Source organism: Rhamphochromis longiceps, linkage group LG11 (assembly GCF_057381845.1).
Source record: "Rhamphochromis longiceps isolate RC_006_pf linkage group LG11, R_longiceps_female_GT1.1, whole genome shotgun sequence".
In the NCBI taxonomy this organism is placed as follows: Eukaryota; Metazoa; Chordata; class Actinopteri; order Cichliformes; family Cichlidae; genus Rhamphochromis; species Rhamphochromis longiceps.
The window spans coordinates 18,065,338-18,090,827 of NC_140567.1; the positions used below are offsets into that span (position 1 = coordinate 18,065,338).

General features: G+C 41.7%; 4 protein-coding genes across 7 annotated transcripts in view; 3 read left to right on the top strand and 1 right to left on the bottom strand.

Annotated features, from left to right (window-relative positions):
• The first annotated feature begins 840 nt into the window (after positions 1–840).
• LOC146658838 (collagen triple helix repeat-containing protein 1-like) lies at positions 841–6,641 on the top strand. Of its 2 annotated transcripts, none has more exons than XM_085422578.1 (4): positions 841–985; positions 3,672–3,890; positions 3,984–4,200; positions 6,348–6,641. In XM_085422578.1, the coding sequence occupies exons 1-4, from the start codon at positions 917–919 to the stop codon at positions 6,488–6,490; spliced, it is 648 nt and encodes a 215-aa protein (XP_085278704.1). In that variant the 5' UTR covers positions 841–916; the 3' UTR covers positions 6,491–6,641. The 2 variants fall into 2 exon arrangements, with proteins under 2 accessions (XP_085278704.1, XP_085278702.1); XM_085422576.1 differs by having other exon boundaries at positions 870–1,027.
• A 320-nt stretch (positions 6,642–6,961) lies between these two features.
• Positions 6,962–11,619, bottom strand: LOC146658839 (solute carrier family 25 member 32-like). The gene is made up of 7 exons (XM_085422575.1): positions 11,147–11,619; positions 10,845–10,995; positions 10,390–10,475; positions 9,836–9,990; positions 8,114–8,227; positions 7,785–7,930; positions 6,962–7,667 (listed from the first exon to the last, which is right to left on the bottom strand). Exons 1-7 carry the CDS (start codon positions 11,349–11,351, stop codon positions 7,541–7,543), a joined length of 984 nt encoding a protein of 327 aa, XP_085278701.1. The 5' UTR covers positions 11,352–11,619; the 3' UTR covers positions 6,962–7,540.
• A 515-nt stretch (positions 11,620–12,134) lies between these two features.
• dcaf13 (ddb1 and cul4 associated factor 13) lies at positions 12,135–23,965 on the top strand. The gene is made up of 11 exons (XM_085422579.1): positions 12,135–12,335; positions 12,652–12,851; positions 12,930–13,037; positions 13,124–13,213; positions 13,305–13,460; positions 13,617–13,694; positions 13,805–13,887; positions 13,997–14,161; positions 16,722–16,857; positions 22,446–22,609; positions 23,112–23,965. Exons 1-11 carry the CDS (start codon positions 12,266–12,268, stop codon positions 23,197–23,199), a joined length of 1,338 nt encoding a protein of 445 aa, XP_085278705.1. The 5' UTR covers positions 12,135–12,265; the 3' UTR covers positions 23,200–23,965.
• A 1,001-nt stretch (positions 23,966–24,966) lies between these two features.
• rims2a (regulating synaptic membrane exocytosis 2a) overlaps positions 24,967–25,490 on the top strand; it is a 155,580-nt gene continuing 155,056 nt past the window's right edge. For 2 of the 3 annotated variants that reach the window (XM_085422580.1, XM_085422581.1), the window contains exon 1: positions 24,970–25,215. The gene's annotated coding sequence lies outside the window, so the exon portion shown is untranslated. Of the gene's footprint in view, positions 25,216–25,490 lie in introns of all 3 variants that reach the window. The other variant, XM_085422585.1, reaches the window with a different exon arrangement.

Below are 25,490 nucleotides of genomic sequence, written 5' to 3' on the forward strand. Positions count from 1 at the left end.
CACCTTTAAGTTCAATTTTTTACTAAATTGATTAGTTGGAAATGATTGAAAATCTAATGCATGAGTTCATGTTTTTTTAAAACTTAAAGGCAGAAATTAAGATTGGAACGTGGATTTAAACTGAAAGTACGAGTGCATGGACATGGTGGGGGAATGTTTTATTTCTGTAAAACCATAATCATGATATTTCATTTTCTGATACCAGGGTTATATATAGTTATCACGATATCCCTATAGTATCAACAGTGTATGAAATCGACGAAACAAAACAAGTTTTGCACTATTTGTCATTAGTAGCATTATCCACTGATTACTAAGTTGTCATAAATAAATAGAAAGATTAGTTTTGAGATCATTTTTGTTAAAATAAAAAAAAGACCACATGCAGCATCTCTACTTCAAGTACCTCCAGAACAACATCTGTGATTCATTAGGAGTGCCTTACTGTGCTGTCTGTGTGCTGTGTAAGGGACTGAGCTACCCCTCAGTTCACTTACATAGATTTATTTGGGAGTGAAAGGACAGTTTCAGTAACACTAAAAGGGAATCTTGTATGTTTTCTATGTTATGTTCCTATTCTGACATGTGGATGAGGGTCTTTCTTATGACGTATGTAGCTCTACTGTAGTCTTATCAGTACTCCAAACATTTTTGTGAACTTTTTTTTTCTTTTTAATATAATTTTCTACCACTGTTGTTTCATTTTGATAAAATATTCAATTAAACATGGAAATGAATGTGACTGTGTGTGAGTCAGTTATTAACCCTAACGTTACTCTCACAGCTATGTTTTCCCTAGAGTGCATTTCAGTGAGGTGACTGGCTCCTTCCCCCTCTCCTGGTCCAGCCCTCTGGGCTATAACCGGCTGGAGTCGCGCAGAACGCACGGTAGTCGGCCGTCTCTGTCGCACGCGTGATGTCTCCTCTCGCTGTCCGCCTGCTGCTGCTCGCCTGCCTGGCTTTGCCTCTTTATGCGGTGGAAAAGGTGAGAAGCAGAGGCTACCGAAAGGATCCTGACGCCGACAAGGTAAAAGGGGTTAGATAAGATTACCGTGTAGCCGTTAACGACAGCTTCCAAAATAAGTAGACATGTGGCAGGAGAGGAGTGGACAGATTTTGTGGCATTATAACTCTGGGAGAGAGAAAAAAGGCTCACGTCAACATGTAATTATTACACTCAGCTTTACCGTCATTTAGTTGTTTTTCGGTGCATCCCATTTAACATCCACTGACTATTTTGCCTATTTTTACAACTCATTCTGGGCTTCTTTTTTCTAGCGCTATGCATTGCTATTTTTAAATTGTATCTTTAAACATTAGAGGGAAGGAAAAAATGTTTTAAAAGATTTATCCACATGTAGAATAGTGTGGACAGCAGCACATCAGAAAATCCCACTTTGTAGCTGTTATACACTCAGCTGCTTTTCTATTACTCCAGACCAGATCTGGCTGTCCTCCACGACTGAGTGGACATAAGGGGGGACTAAACAGGAAGTTGTGGTCTGCCTCATACTGTTTGCTGGCCTTTGTTATCCATCCGACTGTTTGAATAGTTTATAAGTGGGTGCAATTTGGGCAAAAAACTTAAATGTACGTTTAAAGCTGGGTAATATGATATTTTTAACAGTGCCCAAGGCAGAGTTCAACTGTTTAATTTCACAGTCCCACGATACCTATCAATCTTACATTGTTTATGCATAGGATTTCATAACCCTCAATGATGCATCTGTTTAGTGATTGAAGGAACCAACTGGACACACAGATGTTGAATCTTTTAGGAATCAAACAGAAGTGAAACTAGTATTTATTTTTCTGGACCCAGTCGAGCCCGCCCAAGCAGTTTCTCTTTAATATTCCACAACCGTGACCACAGTGATTTAATTTTAAAAAAGAAGAAAGGAAAAAAAAAAACCTTATGTCACCATCTGTGTCTAGTGCACTGGAAACGATGCCGAAAAACCCAACTGCACTAGACACTCTGGAGAAGAAAGACCTGCTTACTTGGCCAACATGGTAATCACGAAAATACTGCTTTGCATCTCATCGGCTTCCTTTCAATCTAAAAATCGCGCAAAGCTGAGCATTATACCCAGGCTCCGCTCTGCATGCTCCAGGAGAGCTTCAGGCCCTGCTTCTGTGTTGACTAACCCATAAAATGCTCCTGATTCCTCAGCTCTTCGGGCCAATTGCAGCCTTTTAGTTTTCCAGTTACAGTAGCAGACTGTACGCGACTAATATTCAGCAGGGCTGGAGTCTAATTCATGCAGGCAGCCAGCACCACTATAGAAAGAGCAGACTGGGAGCTAATATAAAAGTCAGCTGTGTGGCGAAGTGGACAGAGGATCCATTCATTACTCTGCTTTGAAAGCTCTCCAAAAATCTTAGTAAAACACCAAGACTTTTTCCTTACCCAACTCCAAGACTAATGGGGAGTCCTTGCATCGTTTCCACGTTTTGCCACCTAATTTTGCCAAGGTGCATGAAAGCCATGCTTCCAGCTTTATTTAGTTTCATGCATACAAACCCACAATCTACTGCTGTCACCAGACACTTCCCAGACTTCTATACAGATGATGTCAGGTCTCACATCTCCAGGTTGCTCCAGCGTTAGCCGCGTAATGGCTAAAACAGACACTGGACCATCTGTTTCACAGCAGCTGATGATAAATGCTCTGACTCTCTAACTTCCAGGCATTTTTCAGATTTACATCATCTGAAATACTTTTTTTTTTAACTTCACCCCAGAGATTCAAGTCTGGTTAAGTCTGGTTAAGATGTTGGTGTTTTTCTTTGCAAGCTCCTTTGACCATGTTGGTGTAAAAGCTCTTTGTTCTCCTCCTCTGCTTTTTTTTTTCTTGCCCTAATGCCTTTTGGACACATGCCCCCCTCCTACTCTCCATAACTACTTCACAGATGCATACTGAGCAAAAGGGCAACAACGACCTTCCAAAAATCTGCAAAATGCTTTCACCTTTCATGCTTACTTAAGGGCGAGGAGACATTTCTGTATGTCAACTTGTGTCCCTAATTGCTTACAAAGGAAAAGCCACCTCCACCTAAAAAAAGCTTGAACCTACACGACACACTGCAATCTACTGGTCAGAGCGTCCCTTTGAGGAACACGTTGGGCAGATCTATTTAGATCCTCATTGTGTCTATATTTGCATGTGGTAAGGCTTGGCAAGCGCCTGTGTGTGTGTGTTTGCGTGGGTTTGAGTCAGCCTGAGTAGGATGCTGCGTCTGTTTAAACATAGCAGAAGGTTCAACAGGACAATGAATCACATTAAGGGATGAGTGGCCAGACAGCCACTAATTTAGGCCACTGCCGAGCCTTCAGTTCCTCATTAACAGCAGAGCTATGTTTTGCTTGCTCGGCGGCTTCATGGTTGTTGGTCATGTTGCTTTGGCTTGATTTGGATAACACGGCTTTTTGCACTTCCTTCAGCACAGTTGTTTGTGTGATGTGTAATCTGGCTCCTTGTGTGTGATGGTTGGATGGATGGCAGCATTTAGGTGTCTGTGGTGCATGCAGTTTAAACAGGGATTTAACCTCACTGGAAGAAAGACAGTCTTAAAACAGGAAGTCTGATAACAATAGATTCTGTTGTTATCATGTTGTTGTAGTATGGTTTTGTTTCACTATGTCCTCTTCTCCTTGTTTCTTTTTTCAGTATGGCAGCTGCCTGCAGGGTCCAGCAGGCACCGCTGGAAGAGACGGTAACCCTGGGGCCAACGGCATTCCTGGGACACCTGGTATCCCAGGCCGCGATGGACTGAAAGGCGAGAAAGGAGAATGCGTTACTGAAGTTTTTGAGGAACCCTGGAAACCCAACTACAAGCAGTGTGCCTGGAACTCGCTGAACTACGGGATCGATCTGGGTAAAGTGGCTGTAAGTATCTCACTGTATCTGTGGGGAATGCAGGCATTTCAATCACTGCAAACACACATTAAACACACACTTATGCTCCATTCTGCGTCGCAGGACTGCACGTTCACCAAGCTGCGCTCTGACAGCGCCCTCAGAGTCCTCTTCAGTGGCTCCCTCAGACTCAAGTGTAAAAACGCATGCTGCCAGAGGTGGTACTTCACCTTCAACGGAGCGGAGTGCACAGGACCACTGCCCATAGAGTCAATTATTTACTTAGACCAAGGGAGTCCCGAGCTCAACTCAACCATCAACATCCACAGAACTTCCTCAGGTACGACACAGACTCTGAACAATACTTGTTCCCACCTCACGGTGCTAGTAATGCTATGGAAAGAAACATTAAGTGAAGTGGAATTTCCTGTATTAATGTCAGGTCTTCATCCAAGTCCTAATTATGAACAAGCACAAAATATTTTAGCTCATAACACATGAATAGTTGCACTCTTTTCGTTCATGTTAGGAAAAGCAATGAACCCCTAAGCCAAGAGTGTCAAACGTAAGGCCCAGGAGCCAGAATCAGCCCAGTAAAGACTCAAATCTGGTCCTATTTCACAGCTTTGGAAAATGTGAAGAAAGGCAAAAGTTTTGAATTTTTAACTGTATTTTCATAAGTTTTACAGGTTTATCAGTACTGATAAAGACCTCCCCCATGGCCATTCATGCTACACCAAAGTCATTAGGTATAGGATTTAAAAAACATTTTTCACAGTCAACTGTAGAAATTTCTTTACAAAAAACCCCAAAATGATGATACATAATATAAAAAAAGAACATTTTCTATTTAACATGTCCATCTCTTACACTTTAGCCTGAAGAATTGTGCTGACAGGTTTTTCTCTTCCGTTACAGAAGCATTTCTTTATCACGTAGAAAAAGAAAAAACTAAGATTACCTGTTAAAACTGTGCTTCCTTTGCTTATTTTAACATATCTTGGGGATCAAATGTGCAATTAAACTTCTTTACACTGACAGAAATGGGAATTCCACTGGTCAGGCTCACTTAAGATCAACAGGTTTGACTTCCAAGCCCTCGGCTGATGGCATCATCAGAGTTGGAGCCACGAGTTACCAATTATTCCAATTAGTGACACTAGATTGGAGGCTCTAAAGGAGAAAGCAGGGTGGTGGCACCATGATGTCTTAGAGCTCTTCTGCTGCCTCTGGGCCTGCACAGCTCACCATGCTGGCTGGAGCAATAACTTTAAACATCAAAGTCAAGCTAGTGAAGAATGTCTTCAAAGAAAATCCACCTTTTAGAGAAACCAAGTCAGAGGACAGAACTTAAAGATAGGAATAACCTCAAGAGAGCCGTTCACAACAGACGTCCTGAGAAGCAGTTGTGTGAAGAGTGACACGAATTTCCTGTTGAACATTTTTTAGTCTGTTGCTGCTGCAAGAAACTGTTGCTTCCCACCATAAGAAGAGAGAAAAAAGTCCAAGCAGTAATTAAATCCAGTGGTTCACATGAAGGACATAAGGACGCTTAGATTTTGTAGTTTACATTTTTAACTGTACTTCAGACCAATTCATGTTTTGTTGTGGTTTTTACACTAAAATGAAAACTGTGTGCACACTCCAGCAGCTAGTTAAGCTACAACAAAGTCAAGAAACGGGGGAAACAGCTAGTTTCTCCCATTTCTTGTAAAAATACATTTAATGTATTTTTAATACATTAAATGTTGTTTATTAGCCTTCTGCGACCTGATGTGCCAAGGCTGACATGGCAAACCAAGCCCCCTTCTTTACTGCGATTTGGGCGAGTAACAGCAGCTCCAGTTCTTTCAGAAACTGAGAGATGAACACCTGGAGACTTTTTCTGGAAAGTGCCCAAAAGGGCTTGTATAGATGTGTAGAACAGTTCACTTCTCAGATTCACAGTATTAGAGCATTGGATTCATGTGCCTCACACACAGTCTGTGTGTGAGATTTACAGCCAAAAACATGTTGGGACAACCTGTCTCAGCTGCAGGTTTTGAAGGGTTAAAGTTTTTTGTTTTTTTTTTAAGAAAAGACTGGGTTATTATACGGGGTTATCAACTGAAACAACAGTTGAGAGCATCAAGTTTCTGCTCCTCAAATTGTTCATGGAGGAAGTGAAGAAGCCACAGCTCACAATTTATCACCCTTTTTTGCTTTGGGACTTTTAGAAAGTGAAGCTGGCTCCACCCCAGCTTCAGTCCTTTTAAGCTAAGCTAATGAACAGCCTTAAATGAACTGCACAGACATGACAATAGTGTTGACTGCAGACATGAAAGATTACATGGTTTTAATTATTTTTTGTTTCTGTTTTTAAACCTGAAAGGCCCAGTTTTTCACCGCTGTGTCAGAAAACAACTTGTCTCGGCGTTCGGTTTGGGTGTTCCCTGAAATTCATTTGCACCGTCTTCTTTTTTTCCCTCTCCGTCTCTCTCTCTGCAGTTGAGGGGCTGTGTGAGGGTGTCAAAGCAGGGCTGGTTGATGTGGCGGTGTGGGTGGGGACCTGCGCTGATTATCCAAGAGGAGACGCATCCACAGGCTGGAATTCCGTATCCAGGATTATCATAGAGGAATTGCCTAAGTAAGGAAAATAAAGCAATACGAATGGGAGGGACCTAGTTTTGGTAGCGTGACAGCATGTTATCCGACGCGCCACAACGATCAGGTGTGGTTTGCTGAGGCGTCACTGATGGGAACGTGAATGTTTTTGAGTTTTGTTTAAATGCTACACCCGTCGACAAGCCTACGATTACTGTACTTTTCTGTCTACCGGAAATAAACTTTGTACTGTAGCTTTTTCAGCTTGTGGCTGCCGTTAAGAGTACAGCAACAGACATGGACAGTACCTTTAAACTCTGTACTCCTGTGACCTGTTTATATGCATTATCACTGTTAATAAAGCACTTCTTTTTTAAGGAAATGTTACTTCTCACTTCTGAAACACTGCATATTTATTGCCTGTGCAACAACAAAGTAACATTTAATGTATTCACATGAATCAGGCATGAGACTGCATTTAAAGCACATTTTAGATTTTATAATAAAATCTTATAAAGCACAGCTGATACAATGACACAAAAACGTCAGGGAAAAAAAAGCACTCATCAGGCAAATCATTTCACACATCTGCAACATCTGAACCTGAGCCGATCATGAATTTGATGTTTATAATGAAGTTTTTCATAGTTTTATAGTTGAGACTGTATCTCTCTGTTGCCAGAAAGCATAAAGTGTAAACAAAACTGCTGCATGATGAAATATTCATCCACCTCTTTAGAAAAGACCCTCACACTACCAGTATTTAATAAAAACAAACAAAAACAAACTGTTAAAGCAACATTGTCCCCATAAAGGTGAACAGCAACAGACATGCTCCCTATAACTTCATTGTGCGTCTGCCATTTTTCACCAACTGTCAGGAAGTTGTATTGAAAAAAAAACTGTTGCTGCTCCATTTGGCAACACTTATTTTCAGTGCACATGAGTGATTTTCACTTCAGCACATTTACACGTACTGGACGACGACAGCTCGGCGTCGATCAACACGGTCCTCCCCTGCATCTCCTCCGCACGGCGCCAACGTGTCAGCACGAGTTTGCAGCATTCGGGGCAGTCCGTGCCCTGCTTTTAAAACCTCATTTATTTTGCCCGAGAAAAAAGTGAGACACATTCTCGTAAACCACGAAGGTGATGCAACAGGCTGGGGTGACGCGGATCAAGTTGGGGATGATGCCTTTGTAGAAACCAAGGGTACCTTCATTCCTGAGGAGACAAGTGGGAAAATGTTAAGCATCAATCATAACAGGCACTCGAACTGTGCTCAGAACCTGAGACGGGGCCGGCACGCTCGGTCCCACTGTGAGTGGATCGGTGTCTTACCTCCATGTCCGTCTCACGACGTCAATAACTCCATTGTATCTATTGTGCTGGTCTTGCAGGCGAGCTCGCACCACTTGATATGGGTATGTTGTGGCCACGGCAAATATTTTGGATAATGCTGCCATTGTGATGTATTCCAATGGGTTCTGTTTGCACAGACAGATAAATGGAAGGAGGAAGAAGGGAGCAGAGCAGTGTAGGAAAACTGATGAGTCACTTGTTATCAACTGTGGGCTCTGTCTCATTAGACTCAAAAGTTACAAGCCTTATGGCTGAGTTTTATTAAACAATGTTTCCAGCCTGTCTGTGGCTCATGGTTAGTGACTCACCAGCTTTGCGTCTGAATGTGCTTTTCTGTATTTGTTGTAGTCTCTCTTGAGCTCTTCGTAAGTCATGAACTGCAGTGCTCCATGAGACGTGCCGAGCAGACCGGGAACATAACCCTTTTAAAGACATACTCTGTAAGTCGGTCTGACTTGACACTCAAATTCCCACAGTGTGACTTATCCACTGAAAAGCCCACACATCTGTGACTCCCCATCTCTTTACTCTCTGTGTGTTTATACACCCCTCTGCATTTAATCATTAGTTCGTATTAATCTCTGGCTCTCTTCCACAGTGTGTCTTTTGTCTTGTCTCCCCTTAGTGAACCTGGTTCCGCTGGAGGTTTCTGTTAAGGGGAGTTTTTCCTTCCCACTGTCGCCAACTGGTTGCTATAGGGCAGGGGTCCCCAATCCCAGTCCACGAGGGCCGGTGTCCCTGCAGGTTTTAGATGTGTCCTTGATCCATCACAGCTGATTTAAATGGATAAATTACCGTCTCAACTGTCTTGAAGTTCTCCAGAGGCCTGGTAATGAACCAATCATGTGATTCAGGTGTGTTGACCCAGGGTGAGATCTAAAACCTGCGGGGACACCGGCCCTCGTGGACTGGGATTGGGGACCCCTGCTATAGGGGATCATCTGATTGTTGTGGTTTTTACTGTAGGGTTTATACCTTACAATATTAAGAGCCTTGAAGTGACTGTTGTTGTGATTTAGCGTTATATAAATGAAAATGAACTTAATTAAATTAAGGGCTCTTGGCCCTATTTTCTCTTGAACTTTAGGTATAACATTTCCGACAGCAAATTACAATTCAATATTGTTAATGAAGAAGCTGACATACTGCTTAAAACCTCCACTCCTGTATAAATGGGTTGTGTTTTTTTCCAGCTAGAAAGGTAGCTGATGCCCTCTAGTGGTGATTAAAGTCAATAGCGCCTACGAGGTCTTCAGTATTCCTATCAAAATAAGCAAAAGTGAGATCTGATGGGATATTCAGAACACATTAATTTGTCCCCCCACTTAGAAACATGAAAAAAGCTAAATAATTCAAAAAGAAAACATGCCAGGACATCACTCAGCAAACCAACAAAAGCTGCACCAGGGCCGAGCCTTCTTTCTTTAACAATGAGTGTACTTACTCCCAAAATCTGAATATGAAATATGAGTCCTAATCTCCACTGAATGTTTGGTGGTAAACCTAATGATCCCCACCACACACACAAACACACCATGTTGGTATCTAAGCGAGCGACAGCACAGTCTCTCCTCTGACACCAACAGGTAGTCTGAAAACCACAGTGGGCTACTTTTTTTGTCAGGTCTTTAAGGAATTGTTGCTAGTGTGCCATCTCAGTAACAAAGCTGAGATGCCTGTGATTTCTTTATGAGTGGGTATGCATGTTTAAGCTGAACCAAACAAATGACAGAAAAGCTGCCACAAATGAGGGTTATCAACTTGTTACACTGAATCTCACCATCTGGGACGAGGCAGACACAAAGGAGCATGGACGAGGAAATTATGTCTGTGAGTGTTACTCAACAGGGATAATATTTTAAAGAAGGAAAGTTGAGAATAAATATATGGAAGTAATAAAGACTACTAAAACATTCTGGCATTAACAGGTGTAGAAAAATCTCCCAGTTTAAGCCACCCCTCCCAAATGTTTAAACTTGCTAACCATGCAATCTTACATCATAAGGAACACTAACACACTCATGTCTCACCTTGTAGAGTCCAGACACTCCTTCATGGCGGTAGATCTTAACCAAAGCATCAAACATCCCCTTGTACTGCTTGCCATTTCGGTCAGCACTGTACTGCAGCACCAACCGGGTCTTGGTCACCCAGATTGGATTGGTAAGGGTGAGCGTGAGGATGCCTAGGCAAGGACAAGAAAGGAAATGTCACTAGGAAACACACGTGACTTCTATTACTTTGTTAGACCCATGATTAGCACACAGGCCCCTCAGTGAAGAGTCATTTACTATAACTCAATATCTATGACTTGACGAACAGGACCAAGGACTTCCTGACTTGACTATAAAACCTCCCTGTCATCGGCTTCTTCAATTTATTTCCATTGAAAATCTTGTGAAGGCTGTAAATGCCTTCGTTTCCCCCATTCACACAAGCATGTAAGGCTGCCCTGAACCACAAGTAACTAACTCCCTGTCAGTTACTACCAGCTTGTAGCAGTCATATCTAGCTGCTGTTATTGATCATGTGCTGATTATATGGTGGGGGAGTGCAGCAGCGTTCAAACACGGGTAGTACTAACCAGCTTCAGCCGCTGACACCAGGTGTTCTGTGGCACTCAGTTCAGCCTGACGACCTTCCTTTGTGTACCCTTTGATTGCGTTGTAGCTGTGAGGGAACAGGGCAAGGGCAATAAGACATCTTGCAGTTGTAAAGTCATACATGCTGCTTTTTTCATTCATAGGGTGTTGTACAAACCCGAACATTACGGCTAACAGCTAGATTCTCCAGTTTCAGTGCAGCTAACAAAACAACAAGCAGCCACTTACTGCTAAAGAGTCAGACAGTGAAAGTGGACAGTACATCCTCGGTTTCTTAACATAAAACTCATTGTAACAGCCAGGGACAGCACAAAAGTGATCTAGCTTCACAGAAAGTGTTACACCTACGTCAGTTTTTGCGAACAGGGCTCCATGATGTAAATTATCTTTCATGTGTAGCGTTTCATGTCCTCATTAAAGCTTATAGCTTACGTACAAGAAGAAGTAGAGGCCCCAAGATGCACCAGCACCCCAAACGTTGGGTGTCACGCCTTGATAGAGTCCCCTCAGTCCCTCCTGCTGCCAGACACTCTTCATGCAGTGCACCATGCCACTATACTTCGGTCTTAATTCAAGTCCATCACTTACTGCATTTAAAAGACATTACGGACCTTGAAGTCATACAAATTAAACACATCATAGCAGTAGTTTCTTAGCAGATTCAAGTAAAGTCATAGCAGCATGACACATCAGACACTAAGGAAATTGATTTTAAAAGTTCATATTTTCATGCCGTACCTGCAAACCTGATTTTGACCAGGTCCAAAGGATGAAGCACCAGAGTTGACACCACTCCCCCGCTGAGTCCCGCGATCAGGTTTTCTACCTTCACATGGCTAAAGACCTTCTGTAGTCGTCCGCCGAACGAGACAGCGGACACGGGTTTGCCGGGCAGTCCTGTCTCTGAAACGGGACCGTGATTTGGAGCGGAGCTCATGCTCATGGGCAACTTAGCTACCTAGCTAGATCCTACCAGATAGCAGTGTTTACAACACCGCAAGCACGCAGCGTGTCAAAATGTAACTCTCTATAAAACTGAGGCGACCCCTCGCTTACTCTGCTGCAGTTTCCATACAGTACGAGGACGGAACAGCGTCCTCATATCTCTCCTGTGCTAATGACGCACCACGTTTCTGACATCCGGAGGTACCTCACAGGTGTAACGCACTCTCCAAGAGTCAAGTCGCAGACCCAGTGCTCGACCTTGCTGTTATTATTAAGTAATGACAAGTTCCCGTTGTTGAAATAGTACTTCCGGTTAAATACTTCAAAAATAATTCACACATGAAATATGCTGTATTCATTCATTTATTTATTTTACTAATACAAAAGTTAGGATTAGTTACGTCGACATATTTTGTATGATGGTTCGGAGACATTTTTGATAAAACTTAACTATATTAAAACTGTTTTCCACATAAATTACATATAATCAGTTTGGTTATTCAAATAATGATTTAAGTAGCGCTTTTACAGGCTTTTCTATATCTATTATTTATTCATAATTTTGTAATATTGCCCTTAATTATTATATCTTATTCTCAAGTGTCTTCGGTAAAGGTCGCTTGATGTCTCCGTGAACCTTTCTCAGAAGGTTGGCGTTGGTTTTCCTTGATTTAGCTGAAAACAAACAAAAGAAAAAACTATTTCCGGTCCTTCTCTTTCTAAATGTTGTAACTTTAGTACTCGTTTCTTTACTTGTGAGTGATGCAACCAGGAGGACCGGGCATCCCACAATGCAACGCGAGATCGCCGACTCTGTTCACTATCAACACATGGCTGGTGTGTTCACTACTTGCTAATATTTTTGTTGCTATAATTTTCCCTTTCTGTAAGCGTGTGCCCCTCCGCTACCAAATGAAAGTTAAAGTCATCGCAAGGAATCCGGATGATTATGTCCGGGAGACCAAACTGGATATTCAGCGCGGTAAGTGAAACTCTTCGGCTAAATAGCTAACAGCATACATACGAAAGAGCTACAGTGTTAGCATCTGATTAAAGCTATTGACACAACAGTCATGCTTTTAATCTAATTTTGCAAAGCTGTCTTTGCATTTAGCACGTTCGGAATTACAAATTTTGCTTCACACATTTCTAAACTCCTTATTATGGAGCCTAAACAGTCTGTGTTACTTGACTTGGTTAGCAGCAACATACCTGCACGCTTGGATTTTTTTTTTTTTAATTAATGGAAATGCTCTTTTCTTTGAGCACATAAAGAAGTGACTGCTGTGTATTTTTAGTCCCCAGAAACTATGACCCGTCCCTTCATCCGTTTGAGGTGAGCAGGGAGTACACTCGAGCTCTGAACGCCACCAAGCTGGAGCGTGTGTTTGCCAAGCCTTTCGTGGCCTCGCTGGATGGTCACAGAGATGGGGTGAACTGTATGGCCAAGCACGCAAAGAGCCTCTCCACCCTGCTGTCAGGCTCCTGTGATGGGGAGGTATGTAGAGATGCATTTCCTTTTATCTCAGCCATTCTTGCAAACTGACAGGACTCTCCTTTTGGATTTGATCTTCAGGTGAAGGTGTGGAATCTGTCCAAACACGAGTGCGTTCGGACGCTTCAGGCACATGAAGGTTTTGTGCGGGGAATGGTTGTGCGTTACTGTGGGACCTCTTTCTTTACGGTAACTGATCATCTTTTTGAAGACTTTTCCGAATTGTTTGACTTCATATTAGCTGACATCTAACATGATTTCTTTTTCTGCAACAGGTCGGTGACGACAAAACAATCAAACAATGGAAGATGGAATCACCAGGCTACGGAGAAGAAGAGGAGCCAATTAACACCATCCTGGGCAAAGTATGCTGTAATAACTTTGCTGTTTCATCGCATAGAATTGCATATTCATGTATCAGTGAAGTATGAATGAAAAAAAAAATGTCCCTTGTAGACTGTGTACACAGGTCTGGATCATCATCAGAACGATCCTGTATTTGCAACGTGCGGCCAGCAGGTGGACATCTGGGATGAGCAGAGGAGCAGCCCGATCCGCTCTTTCACCTGGGGTGTAGACAGCTTCAGCTCTGTGCACTTTAACCCTGTGGAGGTAAGATACCACGTGCTACATCTCACATACATGGGCCCCGCCCTCCAGTCATGTGACGAAAAAGGTTGCTTGGACGTATAAGCTCACAGGTGTTTATTGCGACTTAAAGCCAACACATGTGCTGATAAATAAAGTCAAGGGTTATCCTCTCCACAGACTGAACTTCTTGCAAGCTGTGCCTCTGACAGGAGTATAGTGCTCTACGACATGAGGGAATCTACACCACTTAAAAAGGTAAATCTTCCCTTACAGTTTGTGCAGGAATGCATCTGTTTATCTCCCTGTTAATTTACATGGATGCGGCATGATAATCAGCTACTTTTTGCTCTTACTTTCTTCTTAAGGTCATCATGACAATGAGGAGCAACACGCTAAGCTGGAACCCCATGGAAGCCTATTACTTCACATGTGCAAATGAGGACTACAAGTGAGTCTAGGAAAGAAACTCTGATTTAATCATATTTTAGCTGGTCCTTTTCTTCTTTTTTTTTCCCCAGCTCATAGAAACTGTTTTTTGTTTTTTTCCTTTTCACCAGCCTCTACACATATGACATGAGGTACCTGGCCAAGCCCATCACGGTACACATGGACCATGTGTCTGCTGTGCTAGATGTTGACTATGCTCCCACGGGGAAGGAGTTTGTGTCTGCTAGCTTTGACAAGACCATCCGAATCTTCGCCAAGGACGGTGGACACAGCAGGTCAGTAATGCTGATCAAACTTTATGGTGCCAGCAAAGTGTTAGGAAAAATTGTACTGTTGCTGACTATGCTGTATAATTTGTGGTGCAATTATAGCATAAATCCTTTGGTTTGGTTCATAGCTTTGTTTTTGACCCCCTTTGAGTGGGAATAACTTAAAAAAATATGTAATTCTTCTGATGTTATTTCCTTTCATTCTTTACTTTCATGACTTTTAAACACTGCAGCTCTCACCAGACTGCCATGCCTGATTATAGACCAACTAAAAAATGGATGTAGCAACCGTGATGTTGCCTTCTGGTTTGTGAAGCTCTGTATTGATGAATGTTTTCACCTTCGCTCTCTTCGGTGTTTTAGGCCATTTTGTCAATCAAAATGTGTCAGCCAATGAGCATATTGGTTGGTGACCAAAATTTACAAAAGTCACTTAATGTTTTATGCAGTATTATCCAAAACGAGTGACTGAGCGCGTAAACTCAGTGTTTTCCAAGGTAAAGTCGGAGCGATGATTTTGCATAGACTTCTATGAACCTCAACACTGAGGTTTAGGAAGTAAAAATCCCATTCATATTCTCAATAGGGCTTTTGATTATGAGCCACAACATTGTAATAATCCAAAGCAGACGTAAAATGAGTATTGAAATGACGGTATGTGCTCCTGTTGCAACCACAAGTCTGTCTGATTAAAACTGAATGTCAGGTCAGGAACACTGCACTAGATCTATAACTGGGCTTTGCATTACTTTATATACACAACACAAACTGCAAAATATATTCAAAAATATTATTATTCATCACTGTTTTTAACCATATAAACACTACAAAAAGGAAAAGGATTAAATTTTATAAGAAAGGTGAAGGACATTTTAATGTTTGTTATTCACTTTTGTAGATAGTTAGTTTGGTTCCAGGGTCAAAACTCTGTATATAAGGATTTTCTGATAAGACTGGAGAAAAAGGATGGGGAATTTGGAGCATTTTAAAAAGTGGGTGGTCCCTTTTCCCTTCCATAAGACTGCCTGTGTTTAAGCAACCACTGCTAATGGACCCTGATGGCTTCACTTTTCAGAACCAGAAGCTGTATCCACCTTTTATATTGTCTATGGCTTTAATCTGGTACCTGTAGGAGGACTCGCCACATGGAAACCATGTTGAAGCATTTATGAACACTCTGTCAGGATTTTTTTTTTTTTTTGAAGCCTCATTTAAATGAAGTTTAATTTAAACAATTATTAGCATTTCAGAATTCAGCATTGGTTTGACTTCCCAGTTCTCTCTCGCGTAATGTCTGTAGTGCTAACTACTGACCGTTTGCTATTTAGCAAAATAACATTAGCTTCTGGCTAATTAGCATGCAGTTATACATTTTATTAAAAAAGGTTTTCAGTGTCACTTCTTCCTTTACATTTAAACACATTGTTTGAACAGCAACAAAGAAATATTCGCTTTATTTAGCAAAAATCAGGAGAAGATGAGGATAACAGCTCAGATAAGCTGTGTATATTTACACAAAGCTAGCTAACATACCAGAAGCTACTAGCTGGTAGTGCTACAGTAATGAAGCAATTACTGGCTCTTCCTCTCTGCCATGATATAATTTATGAACATCATAATACAATACTCATATTGCACATTATACAATCTTCGTATCTCAATTTAAGTCTGTTTTAGAACTGTTACACAGCTAATGTTAATTGGCTCATATTTTAATCTTTAATGATCTATTAAGGCTTTAGCTGAAGAATGTCTTTGAAAAGGAACAGCAATAAATCAATGTGTTTTTGCTGATGGCTTGAATTGATTAAATATTGAGTATATTATTTATTATATCTGTTAAACATTAACTTAAATCAATTGCAAGTGTAATAATAACAGCTGTGAATTTTCTACTAGGATAATGTCAAAATGCTCCAAACACACCCTGTGAAAAAGGCCATGTGTTGAACACAGTAGCAGATTATGGCTGCTGGTTGATAATGAACCACAAAAAAACAAACCCGTTGTTTGGTTTCTATGTGACTTAATAGTACATGCTGTATTGTTTGTACTGTTGTCAAGCTCCAGAACAAATAGCCGTAGTAGTGTTACATTAGCTGCCAGCCGGACAGCATCACAGCATGGGCTGGTGAGGGCTTACGTGGCAATTAGTAAGTAGGCAGCAAGTAGAAATATAGTATTTTTGCATCACTTTCCCCCTTTTTTTGTGAGATCAAAGCAGATAGAGCACAAGTGTTACTAATTACTCTACTTATAGGCTCAATTCTGTTATGTAATCAGAAAGCAGATATTAAACATTATCATGATACCTGTTTATTACCTGGTGCTGTTTAAAAACAAACAAATAAACACAAAAAACCTCTAGCTCCACAACAACAAACCTGAGCTGTGTAACCACATTTCTGTAAGCCCTCTTCTGTCATAATACAAGAGTTGTTTTGGTGAGGGCTGGCTTATAAATGCACTTCATCAGTGGTTTGAAGAGTGTCTCTAGGTGTACAGTGTACAGTAATTACTGGCTTCCTGTTGTTTCCCTTGCAATCTTTTAAAAATTAAAATTTAGGGAGGTGTACCACACCAAACGCATGCAACACGTCATCTGTATAAAGTGGTCTGCAGACAACAAGTACATCCTGAGCGGCTCAGACGAGATGAATATCCGACTGTGGAAAGCCAACGCAGCCGAGAAACTAGGAGTGGTGAGTCTGCCCTCGTCTTCTCTCCATTATTCCTACTGATTTCATATCAAAGGCAACTTGCTGCTTCTTGGCAACTTTTCAGGTAATTCCTCATCACGATGTCTACCTGCCAGTCGGCAGCTGTATTTTCCTCAGCTGTCAAACACACTATATCTTTCTCCTTCACTTTATTACTTGTTTTATGAGTTAGCTGGATTCTTCGACACCGCTGTGGCTCTGCGCCCACCTTCAGCAGTGTAAGAGTGGGTGACTGTGCCAGGAGCTACGGCACTACTGTTGCCAAGTGCCCTGATGGATGCTGACTTAGGGTAGAGTCACTCTCTCAATAAGTACAATGTACCGGTTGGCACAGGGGCTCCTGGGGGGGGGCAAAAAAACTCAGTGCTTGTGCAGTTATTTAACAAATCATCGACAAAGCATTCTCCCAAATTTCCACTCCAGCTGTCTTTGTTAGAGAGCGTTAATGCAATAATTTTTTTTATGTAGGTTTTAATGGCAGAAATCAGCATTTATATTGTGCTATTGTCAATCCTGGTCGTGGCTGACTCACGAAGATCAGCTGCCTCTCTCGTGCCATCTCCAGCAGCCATCTTTCATTACTAATCGGATTCACTCTCGCCTACTCTCTTAATGCAGGCTCCGAGTGGAAAACTGGCCTGCTTTTGGCACTTGTTCTACTGTAACTGTGTAAGGGGAGATTTATTTGCAAGCTTTGCACTTAAAGAGATCAGACAAGGGCTGCTCCTATCAGCAGTTTAAAATCGGCCAATCACTTAAAGCGGGGGGCCACTCTGAAAATAATGAAGCATTAACATTCAAGTTGTACTCAGATGGTCTTTAATTATCAGGAAATGCTGAAACGCCGACTCAAGGCTTTGTCTGTGTCACCATCAGTACAGCACGCTGCACTGACGGGGAGTTCTCTATCTGATGCTGCACATTACTCCAGTTCTAGCTTAACCCTTTGTATTTCAGACCAAGACCTAAAAGATGTTAAGAGTCAACGCAACTGAATTATTGATGCTCACATGCTTTGTTACTTTTTGAGTCAATAACATGAAAATATAGTGCTTGTGATTTAGTTTTTATGTTTTTTAAGGCGTTTACAGTCTGAAACAAGGCGTTGTAGCTTTGTTATGAGTTGGGTTTTGCTTTCAGTCTTTTGCATCTTGTTATAACCTTCTACTTAATCAGTTGATAGCAGATATTAGGAAACATGGAGAATTTGATAAAACATAAGTCAGACAAGAGGGAAAGCGGCAAAGCAGCAACAGCTGTTGGTGTGTACACTGTAGACTTTAAGCCACAGTGTAACTACCAAAAGAGAACAGAGCACAATACACGCTGACTGAAGTTACACATGGATAAGTCGGAAACATTAAAAATGGTTTGGGGTAACACCGACGGAACAAAAGCAAATACACACAGGTATCCACAGCCTGTCTGTGGAGTTTGGATTGAAGGTAACACAGACTGCTAAAAATGTATAAACTTTGCACAAAAAGTAAGAAAATTTGCATTTGGTCGATGACTTCTTTGTTGTAACTGTGCATCTTGGTAATAAAGCTTATACTGTTGGAAAGTTTCTCCTCTTAATAGTTACACGTTTGTAAGGAAAAAGGCATCAGTTGGTTGAGCTGGTTGGTGATGACGGTCAAGTCCCTGATTAGCAGCAACTGTGAGCAAGGACCCTGCTACAGCCGTCACTTGGTGTGTGTTCCAAGCATGCCACATGTGACTGATCTCGATCTGTGCCATAGAGCAACTTCAAGCTGATGTTCTACAAAACCAAGTTTCAGAATTACTAGAGTGAGCCCTAATACCATTTCCAAGTTGAAGGCCAAGTTCCATATAACCGGGCATGTCAGGGAGACAGGCTGTGAAGTAGGTGTCCCAAGAAGATGACAAAACGTTATATTCAGTGACTAGTCTGGATCTGTGTGTGACGGTTGACTCATAGAGTCAAAGTGTAGAGCTGTTTCGTAGTGGAATATTTCTCACATTGCTAGTTTTTTTTCTTTTTTACTTTTACCTCACAATGAAAGCACGGACATAATGAAACTCTCAATTTGGTTATAAGCCTCTTTGGCAGTCTGGATGTGCATTCTCTCTAGACACCAGTAGGAGGCCAGCTTAGGTGGTTGCAAAAGGAAATCCAGTTGTATAGAAGTCTGTGGGGAAAGTGATCCCGCTTAAGTTATGAGAAGCAGCGGTCTCACTAAACACTTTCCAAATGAGTCAGCTGACAGTTTTAGGACTTGCTACAAAACGTGGCTCATTTTGTAAATTATAGTCTAGTGTAAGGTTAAAAACAAATTTAAAAAAGAAAAGATTAAGTGGGGTGTGAATTCATTTTTAATGGTTAGGGCAGTGGTTCCCAAACTTTTTTTTGCTGGGCCCCCCTTGTTTTACAAGAAAAATGTTCGCCCCCCCCCCCCCCCCCCCCCCCCCCCTCTCGCACGTGCACGCACGCACGCACACGCACAAACACATCCTCCAACCACACACACCCATATTTTGCTCCATTGTGGTTTATTTCACACCTCAAACATTTAGTAAACAATTAAGCAAATACAAGTAATCTGCAATAAATTACAGGTAGTAATAAAATACTAACTCTTTTACGCTACGTCCACACCTACACGGGTATTTTTGAAAACGCAGCTGTTTCGTCCACACGTAAACGACGTTACGAATCACCGAAAACTGAGATTTTTTTCAAACTCCTTTTTTGCGTTTACGTGTGGACGAGGAATACAGAGTTGGTCACGCAACGTCAAAGGTATGTGCCTTTTTCACGTCACGCTGTGCGCCACGTTATTGTTTACATGAGATGAATTGCAGAATGGCAGGTAGAGACAAAATACTGTTAATCTGACTATCTTCAGGTTTTACACGCTTACATTTACACACGCAGTTACTGTCCCTCCATTTACAAAGGCAGAGGCGTCACGATGTGATTATTTTACGTGCAGTTTTTTTGGTTTTTTTCATTGCTATCAATACATTTTTTAAGCAATGCCTCTCTGTGCAAAACGGGTTTAAAAACATAAACAACTGTGGGATATTGTTTGTCCGTGATTTGAACAGCCCAGCGCTTCTCTCGATGCAGGGAAAACCAATTCTGCAGGGGAGACCTACCTTGGCACTTGTGCAGGTGAAGCCAAAGGGAAGATATGCTTCACCATATTTTCTAGTCTTTGGCTTAGAATGAAGTTGGTTTGGAAACATATTCAGCTATGCTTCATCTCCTGCTTTGCGTTTCTGTGGGCGCCCCGTGCTAGCAGTGTCCAAGCGTTTTTTTCTCTCCTCCTTTTCATTCCGCACCCCCCTTGCAATGGCTTTGCCCCCCCAGGGGGCGGGCCCCACACTTTGGGAAGGTCTGGGTTAGGGTAAGGGGCTAGGGAAACCATTATTTCAATAAAGGTCCTCACTAAGATAGCTGAATGGGCGTGTGTGTGAGTTTAGTTTTAATAGCAGTGGAAGGTTTATTGTGGTGGCGGTTTCTGCAGAGGGTTGGGTGTGTATAGCTTAAGTTTTCAGAGCCTCAGCAGGATTACAGTTAATACTGACACCATGTAGTGCAGGCCCCTCGACTTTGGGTTGACAGGATGACTAAATGACTAAATAGATTCATCTGTTTTGCCAACAGTCACTGTCACACTGTCCCTGTGCAGGTTTTCTCCGGGAGCAGCTGTCCCTATGTTACACTCGCTCATCTCAAGCGTCATACCCCCCACTTCCCCAACTGTAGCGTGTCATGCTTTGTTTTCACACCACACTGTAACCGGTTAGAAACTTTGGTTTGGCTCATAAGAGCCTTGCTACCGGTATGTATGATCCCTCCAAACCAAAACCTATGAAATGAATAATTGTGTACTGTCTCATATTTTGAATTTCCTGTTGATTATACAATCAGTGTTTAGTATTTGTATCCAGGGGAATTAGTCTAGTACAACAGGATCAGCATCTGACAGCTCTTCTCTAGCAAATTGAATCTGAGACAAATCATTGCTTTTAATTAGAATAAAAGCCTTTTAAGGGAGCAGCTCCAGCCAGTACATGCTCAGCTAGCCAGTGGTTTTTATGAGCCACCGGCTTTTTTTTTTTTTTTTTTTTTTTTTTTTAACTTTTTAACAGACATTGATTCAGTTTTGAGTGAACATGTTGTCAAAAAGAAGTTACTGCTTAGTGTATTGTCCAACATTTTATAACATTAGACAACATACCGTAACTGCAGCTCTAAACAAGCACTGTTAGAATAGCAATTTAACAAGTCCACTGAGCACGTTCCTGTTTGTGGCTGAAAGAAGTCACCACCAGTATTCACTGAAAAAAACCTGTATTTAATTGCACATCATGACTGTCTCAGAGGAGATATTTATGTAATTATATTTACTTTCTTTCTCAGAGTTAGATGAGAACAAGGGTTTGTGTGCGTGCGTGTGTGTGTTACTTATCCTGATTGCCGACGTTGGGGTAAGTGGATCCAGATAATAGAAATATACCCTGGATTAGGGCTGTGCGATATGACCAAAATCTCATATCCCGATATAAAACATCTATCGTCCCAATGACGATATAAATCACAAAAATTTAACATTTTCTGTAAATTCTGTGAATCTCGGGCAGCTGAAGTGTTTCAAGCTGGGCATCGTGTACCTGGAGTCAAGTGTTTTAACCGATGCATTAAACCATACATTTTTAGACATAAGTTGTAACGGCCGCCATTTCTTTGAGTATTTATTACACGGCGTGCTGCGGACAAGCGCCTGTTCTAACGTTTAAGGTTTATTTTTTTAGCACCTGGCGGCTCTTTTTTGCTTCTCATCTGTAAATACTCTGCATACCTTTTCACGTGATTCAGTTTATTTTGAGAAGTCTCAACAGGATCATGAGCTTTATTGTGAAAGGTTTATGTGGAAAATAAACAAGTGGACACGCGATGGTTTTACCGTCGTTGCTGCTAGCGACAACGCATAGAAACAGGCGCTTGTCTGTCCATAGTGTGGTTATATTAAATATAAGAGAAAGAGAGAACTTTAAGAAATTAATATAGCCACTACAGTGACCATCAAAACGATGAAAAAATATTGCCGTGAACAGTTTATTTTGCGACACCACGAAACAAACGATAGCGTAAAATGAAACGATGGATGTTTTTATATCGTTATCCGATATATATCGTTATATCAAACAGCCCTACCCTGGATATGCTGGGCTTGCTTCATAGTACAGGGCCCAGTTCTGCAATAACTTGAACGCCATGTTTTAAATCAAACGGAAATAGGAAGTCTTTTGACTGGTCTGAGGATGGATTGTTTTATAGCTCCATGACAACGAAGCAGACCTGAGCTGCTGGTGGTCACGCAGTGTGAAAGCTGCAGAAGGGCAACCAAATTTAACTTGCGGAATTTGGCTTCCAGGGTCAACAATGACCCCAGTATACATTTTCTCCTAATTGTCGTCTTCTCTCTTTGCCTTCTTTGATGTCTTCTTTGATCTCTCACTCATCTCCTCTCTTAATTTTTCCATCGTTTTTAAAATTTGTTTTATGTAATAACTTCTTCCTCTCTGGTGTGATATAGCTGGCCCCCAGGGAGAGAGAGGCTGCCAACTACAGTCAGAAACTAAAAGAGAAGTTCCAGCACCACCCACAAATCAGGCGCATCGCTCGCCACCGACATCTACCAAAGACCATCTACCACCAGACCAAGGAGCTGAGGGTTATGAAGGAGGCTCGTCGTAGAAAGTACGCGTTCATTTTCTACATAACACAGAAACTGATTTTGTTATAGGAGCCACATTAAAGTCACTCTTTATCCATGATGTCAGGAAATGTCTGACCTAAAGCAGTCACACCAGCCTGATGGAAAATACCACAGATGGGACTGCCCTCTATGACATGGTCTCAGTTGGCATTAAATACTCATTTATATGCTGGATTGATTGTCCTAGTTTGCACTGCCGTCCAGTGATTCATAGCTTCTTTTTTTTCCCCCTTAATTACCAGGAGTATTATGATACGTCAGACATGTGTTTGAACTGTGAATGATTAACTATCTGTCCTTTATGCATTATTTTCAGAGTGCATCAGTGTTGTCTGTGACGTAGGTGTTAGGTCAACAGTCTCATATTCAGTCACCATCCTCACTGTTTGCTGTTCTCTCCCTTCCCCGTCCCTCCATCCTTCCTTGAATATTCTCACCAGAAAGCTTCATTTCACATTCATGATTCCTTGTGTTATTTTTCAGGGAGAGGAATGTTCGCAAACACAGCAAACCAGGAAGCGTTCCCGTGGTGTCTGAGAAGGAGAAGCATGTCGTCACTGTGGTGAAGTAGGCCAAAGCTGAAGGAGAGAAGAACTAGAGACTGAGATTTCATCTATATGGATATTTTTTCAGATTTCTGAAGAAGATTGAACTTGACTGTTGTGGAAAGGAAAAGGACACAGACTATAAAATGCATTCAGACCAAGTATACTCGGTTAGGTTTGGTTCTGTTTCACACTTTGCTTTGTGCAAGTTTGCGTTTCTCAACCCAGGAGCCACCTTGACAATTATAAAAAGTTAAGATGCATCATGCTTGGAACCACTGATGTTCAGCGTGATGCATGATAAATGGATGCGTCATTTTCTGTGAATAAAATGTAACAAAATGTGTTAATTTCATTTTCAGACTACCAGAGATGGCTTTCATCACAAAGTCACAAAACAAAGATATTTACTCTGAATTCTGTCCATTTCCGACCAATGTAGCCCACATAATATAGGTAACTACCTACCTTTGGATGTTGTCTTCAAAATGAAATTGATGGATTTCCATAAGTCTCAAAAAATTGCAACTGTAAATTGATCCCGTGAATATTTCTTTTAAAGCCTAAATCATAAATAAGTGGTAGATTTCTTTCCATTTAAGGCTTTTAACTGGGCAGATTAAATCCTCGGGTTTAATACAAAATTCTTACAACCAAAAAAGTGCAAGGAAGTATTTTTTTCATGTTTGGAATTCCACAAATCAGCTTCTGAGCTGTTCAATGTAATATGCAAATGGATCCACACAGGTTTTTTTTGATGTGTATTTATAATAATAAACGTCATTATTTGTACTTTGGAAGAATCTATGAGCTCAGTCATTCACAAATCCAACTCAAGAAGTTCACTCTTATTTTGGCTTATTATGGCAGATCAAGCCGCTTGTGGTAATTGACTTTAGAGCCCTTATTAGGTAGAGCCTCTGTCCTCTTAATGTTGTCCTTCAAATCCTACAAACAAGTGGTAGAGGGAGACTGTCTTTGGAACAGTGATAGAGGTCAGGAAGAGGAATGTATAGTTGTGGGGTCAGACCTGAGAAATGTCCAATAGGATAAAAGTCACCCAGATAAGAAAGGCCTTGCAGGGAGTGGTGGTACAGACACTCCTACCTAGATAGAGGTGTGTGGAACTGCTTTGATCGTATAATGAGTTTAATGTCATTTAAAAATATGCCTGCAACCAACTTTTATTCGAAATGGCTCACGTCACAAAACACTTGAAACGAACTCCTTTAAATCCCTAAAGGTGTCTATTTAGCATACATGGAACCAGCAGCTATAATGTTGATATTAATATTCCTGTTTCCACTGTGCAGTGCACCAGCCTTGTGTAGCCGCTCTGCCTCAGTTTTCTTGCGCGTGTCCCTCAGAATCTCTCACGTGATCTGGCATCAAAGCCGGCGTGTGCCGCAAATGGTGCATGAAAGCAGAACCGCCGCTGCCACACCTGCAGCGGTTACGATCATCGTCGCAGGTCATTTTCCCCATTCACCTTCCCACTTTACACCCCCACCCACACTCTCACGGCGCTCATCATCTGGTTATGAAATATGCATGATGATGCTCATCCCGTTTCCAGCGGTGCTCCAGCTGCGCGCCGCTCTTCCACTCCGCGTTTTAGCGGCCGCTGTCAGCCTGCTGTCAATGAACATCCAGCGCGTCCTCTCGGCTTTATTCTTCTACGTGTTTCCATTGCTCCGCCTCTTCTTCCACCTCTCTCTCTCTCTCTCTCTCTCTCTCTCTCTCACACACACACACACACACACACACACACACACACACACACACTCTCTCTCACACACACACTCATACACAGTACTCCCCCCCTCTCTCATTGCATCCATTTTTGTGCATTAAAGAAATCTCCAAGAATTACTAACCTGGAGGAAGGCGAGCTAAGCAGAGTGACGGAGGAGGGTTAAGGACCCCAGAGGCAGACAAATAAGGACGGACCGGGCATCTTTTATTCCAACATGCGAGTGAAACCCCTCTAAGGGATGGCAACGATGGGTTAGACAGGATTTAACATGACTGCAAAATAAAAGGCAAGAGCTGTCATTTTTTTTCTTTTTTTCTTCTTCCTAAACCTGTTTATTTTTCTACTTTTTTAATCCCTGGATGGATGGAAGCTTGTGGTTGGAATACCTGAAGGTTGTAGCCTACAGCCTGTGCACTCTTGTTTCTTTTAAGGGCATCTGCTTCTTTCTAATCTTTAACTCGCTCTCAAATGCTGGCGTGTAAAATTGGCTTGAATATTCCCAGCTCGGTCAGCTGCAGCGTATTTGATAAGTTCACCGCGAGCATTGCACTAGCTGGGGAT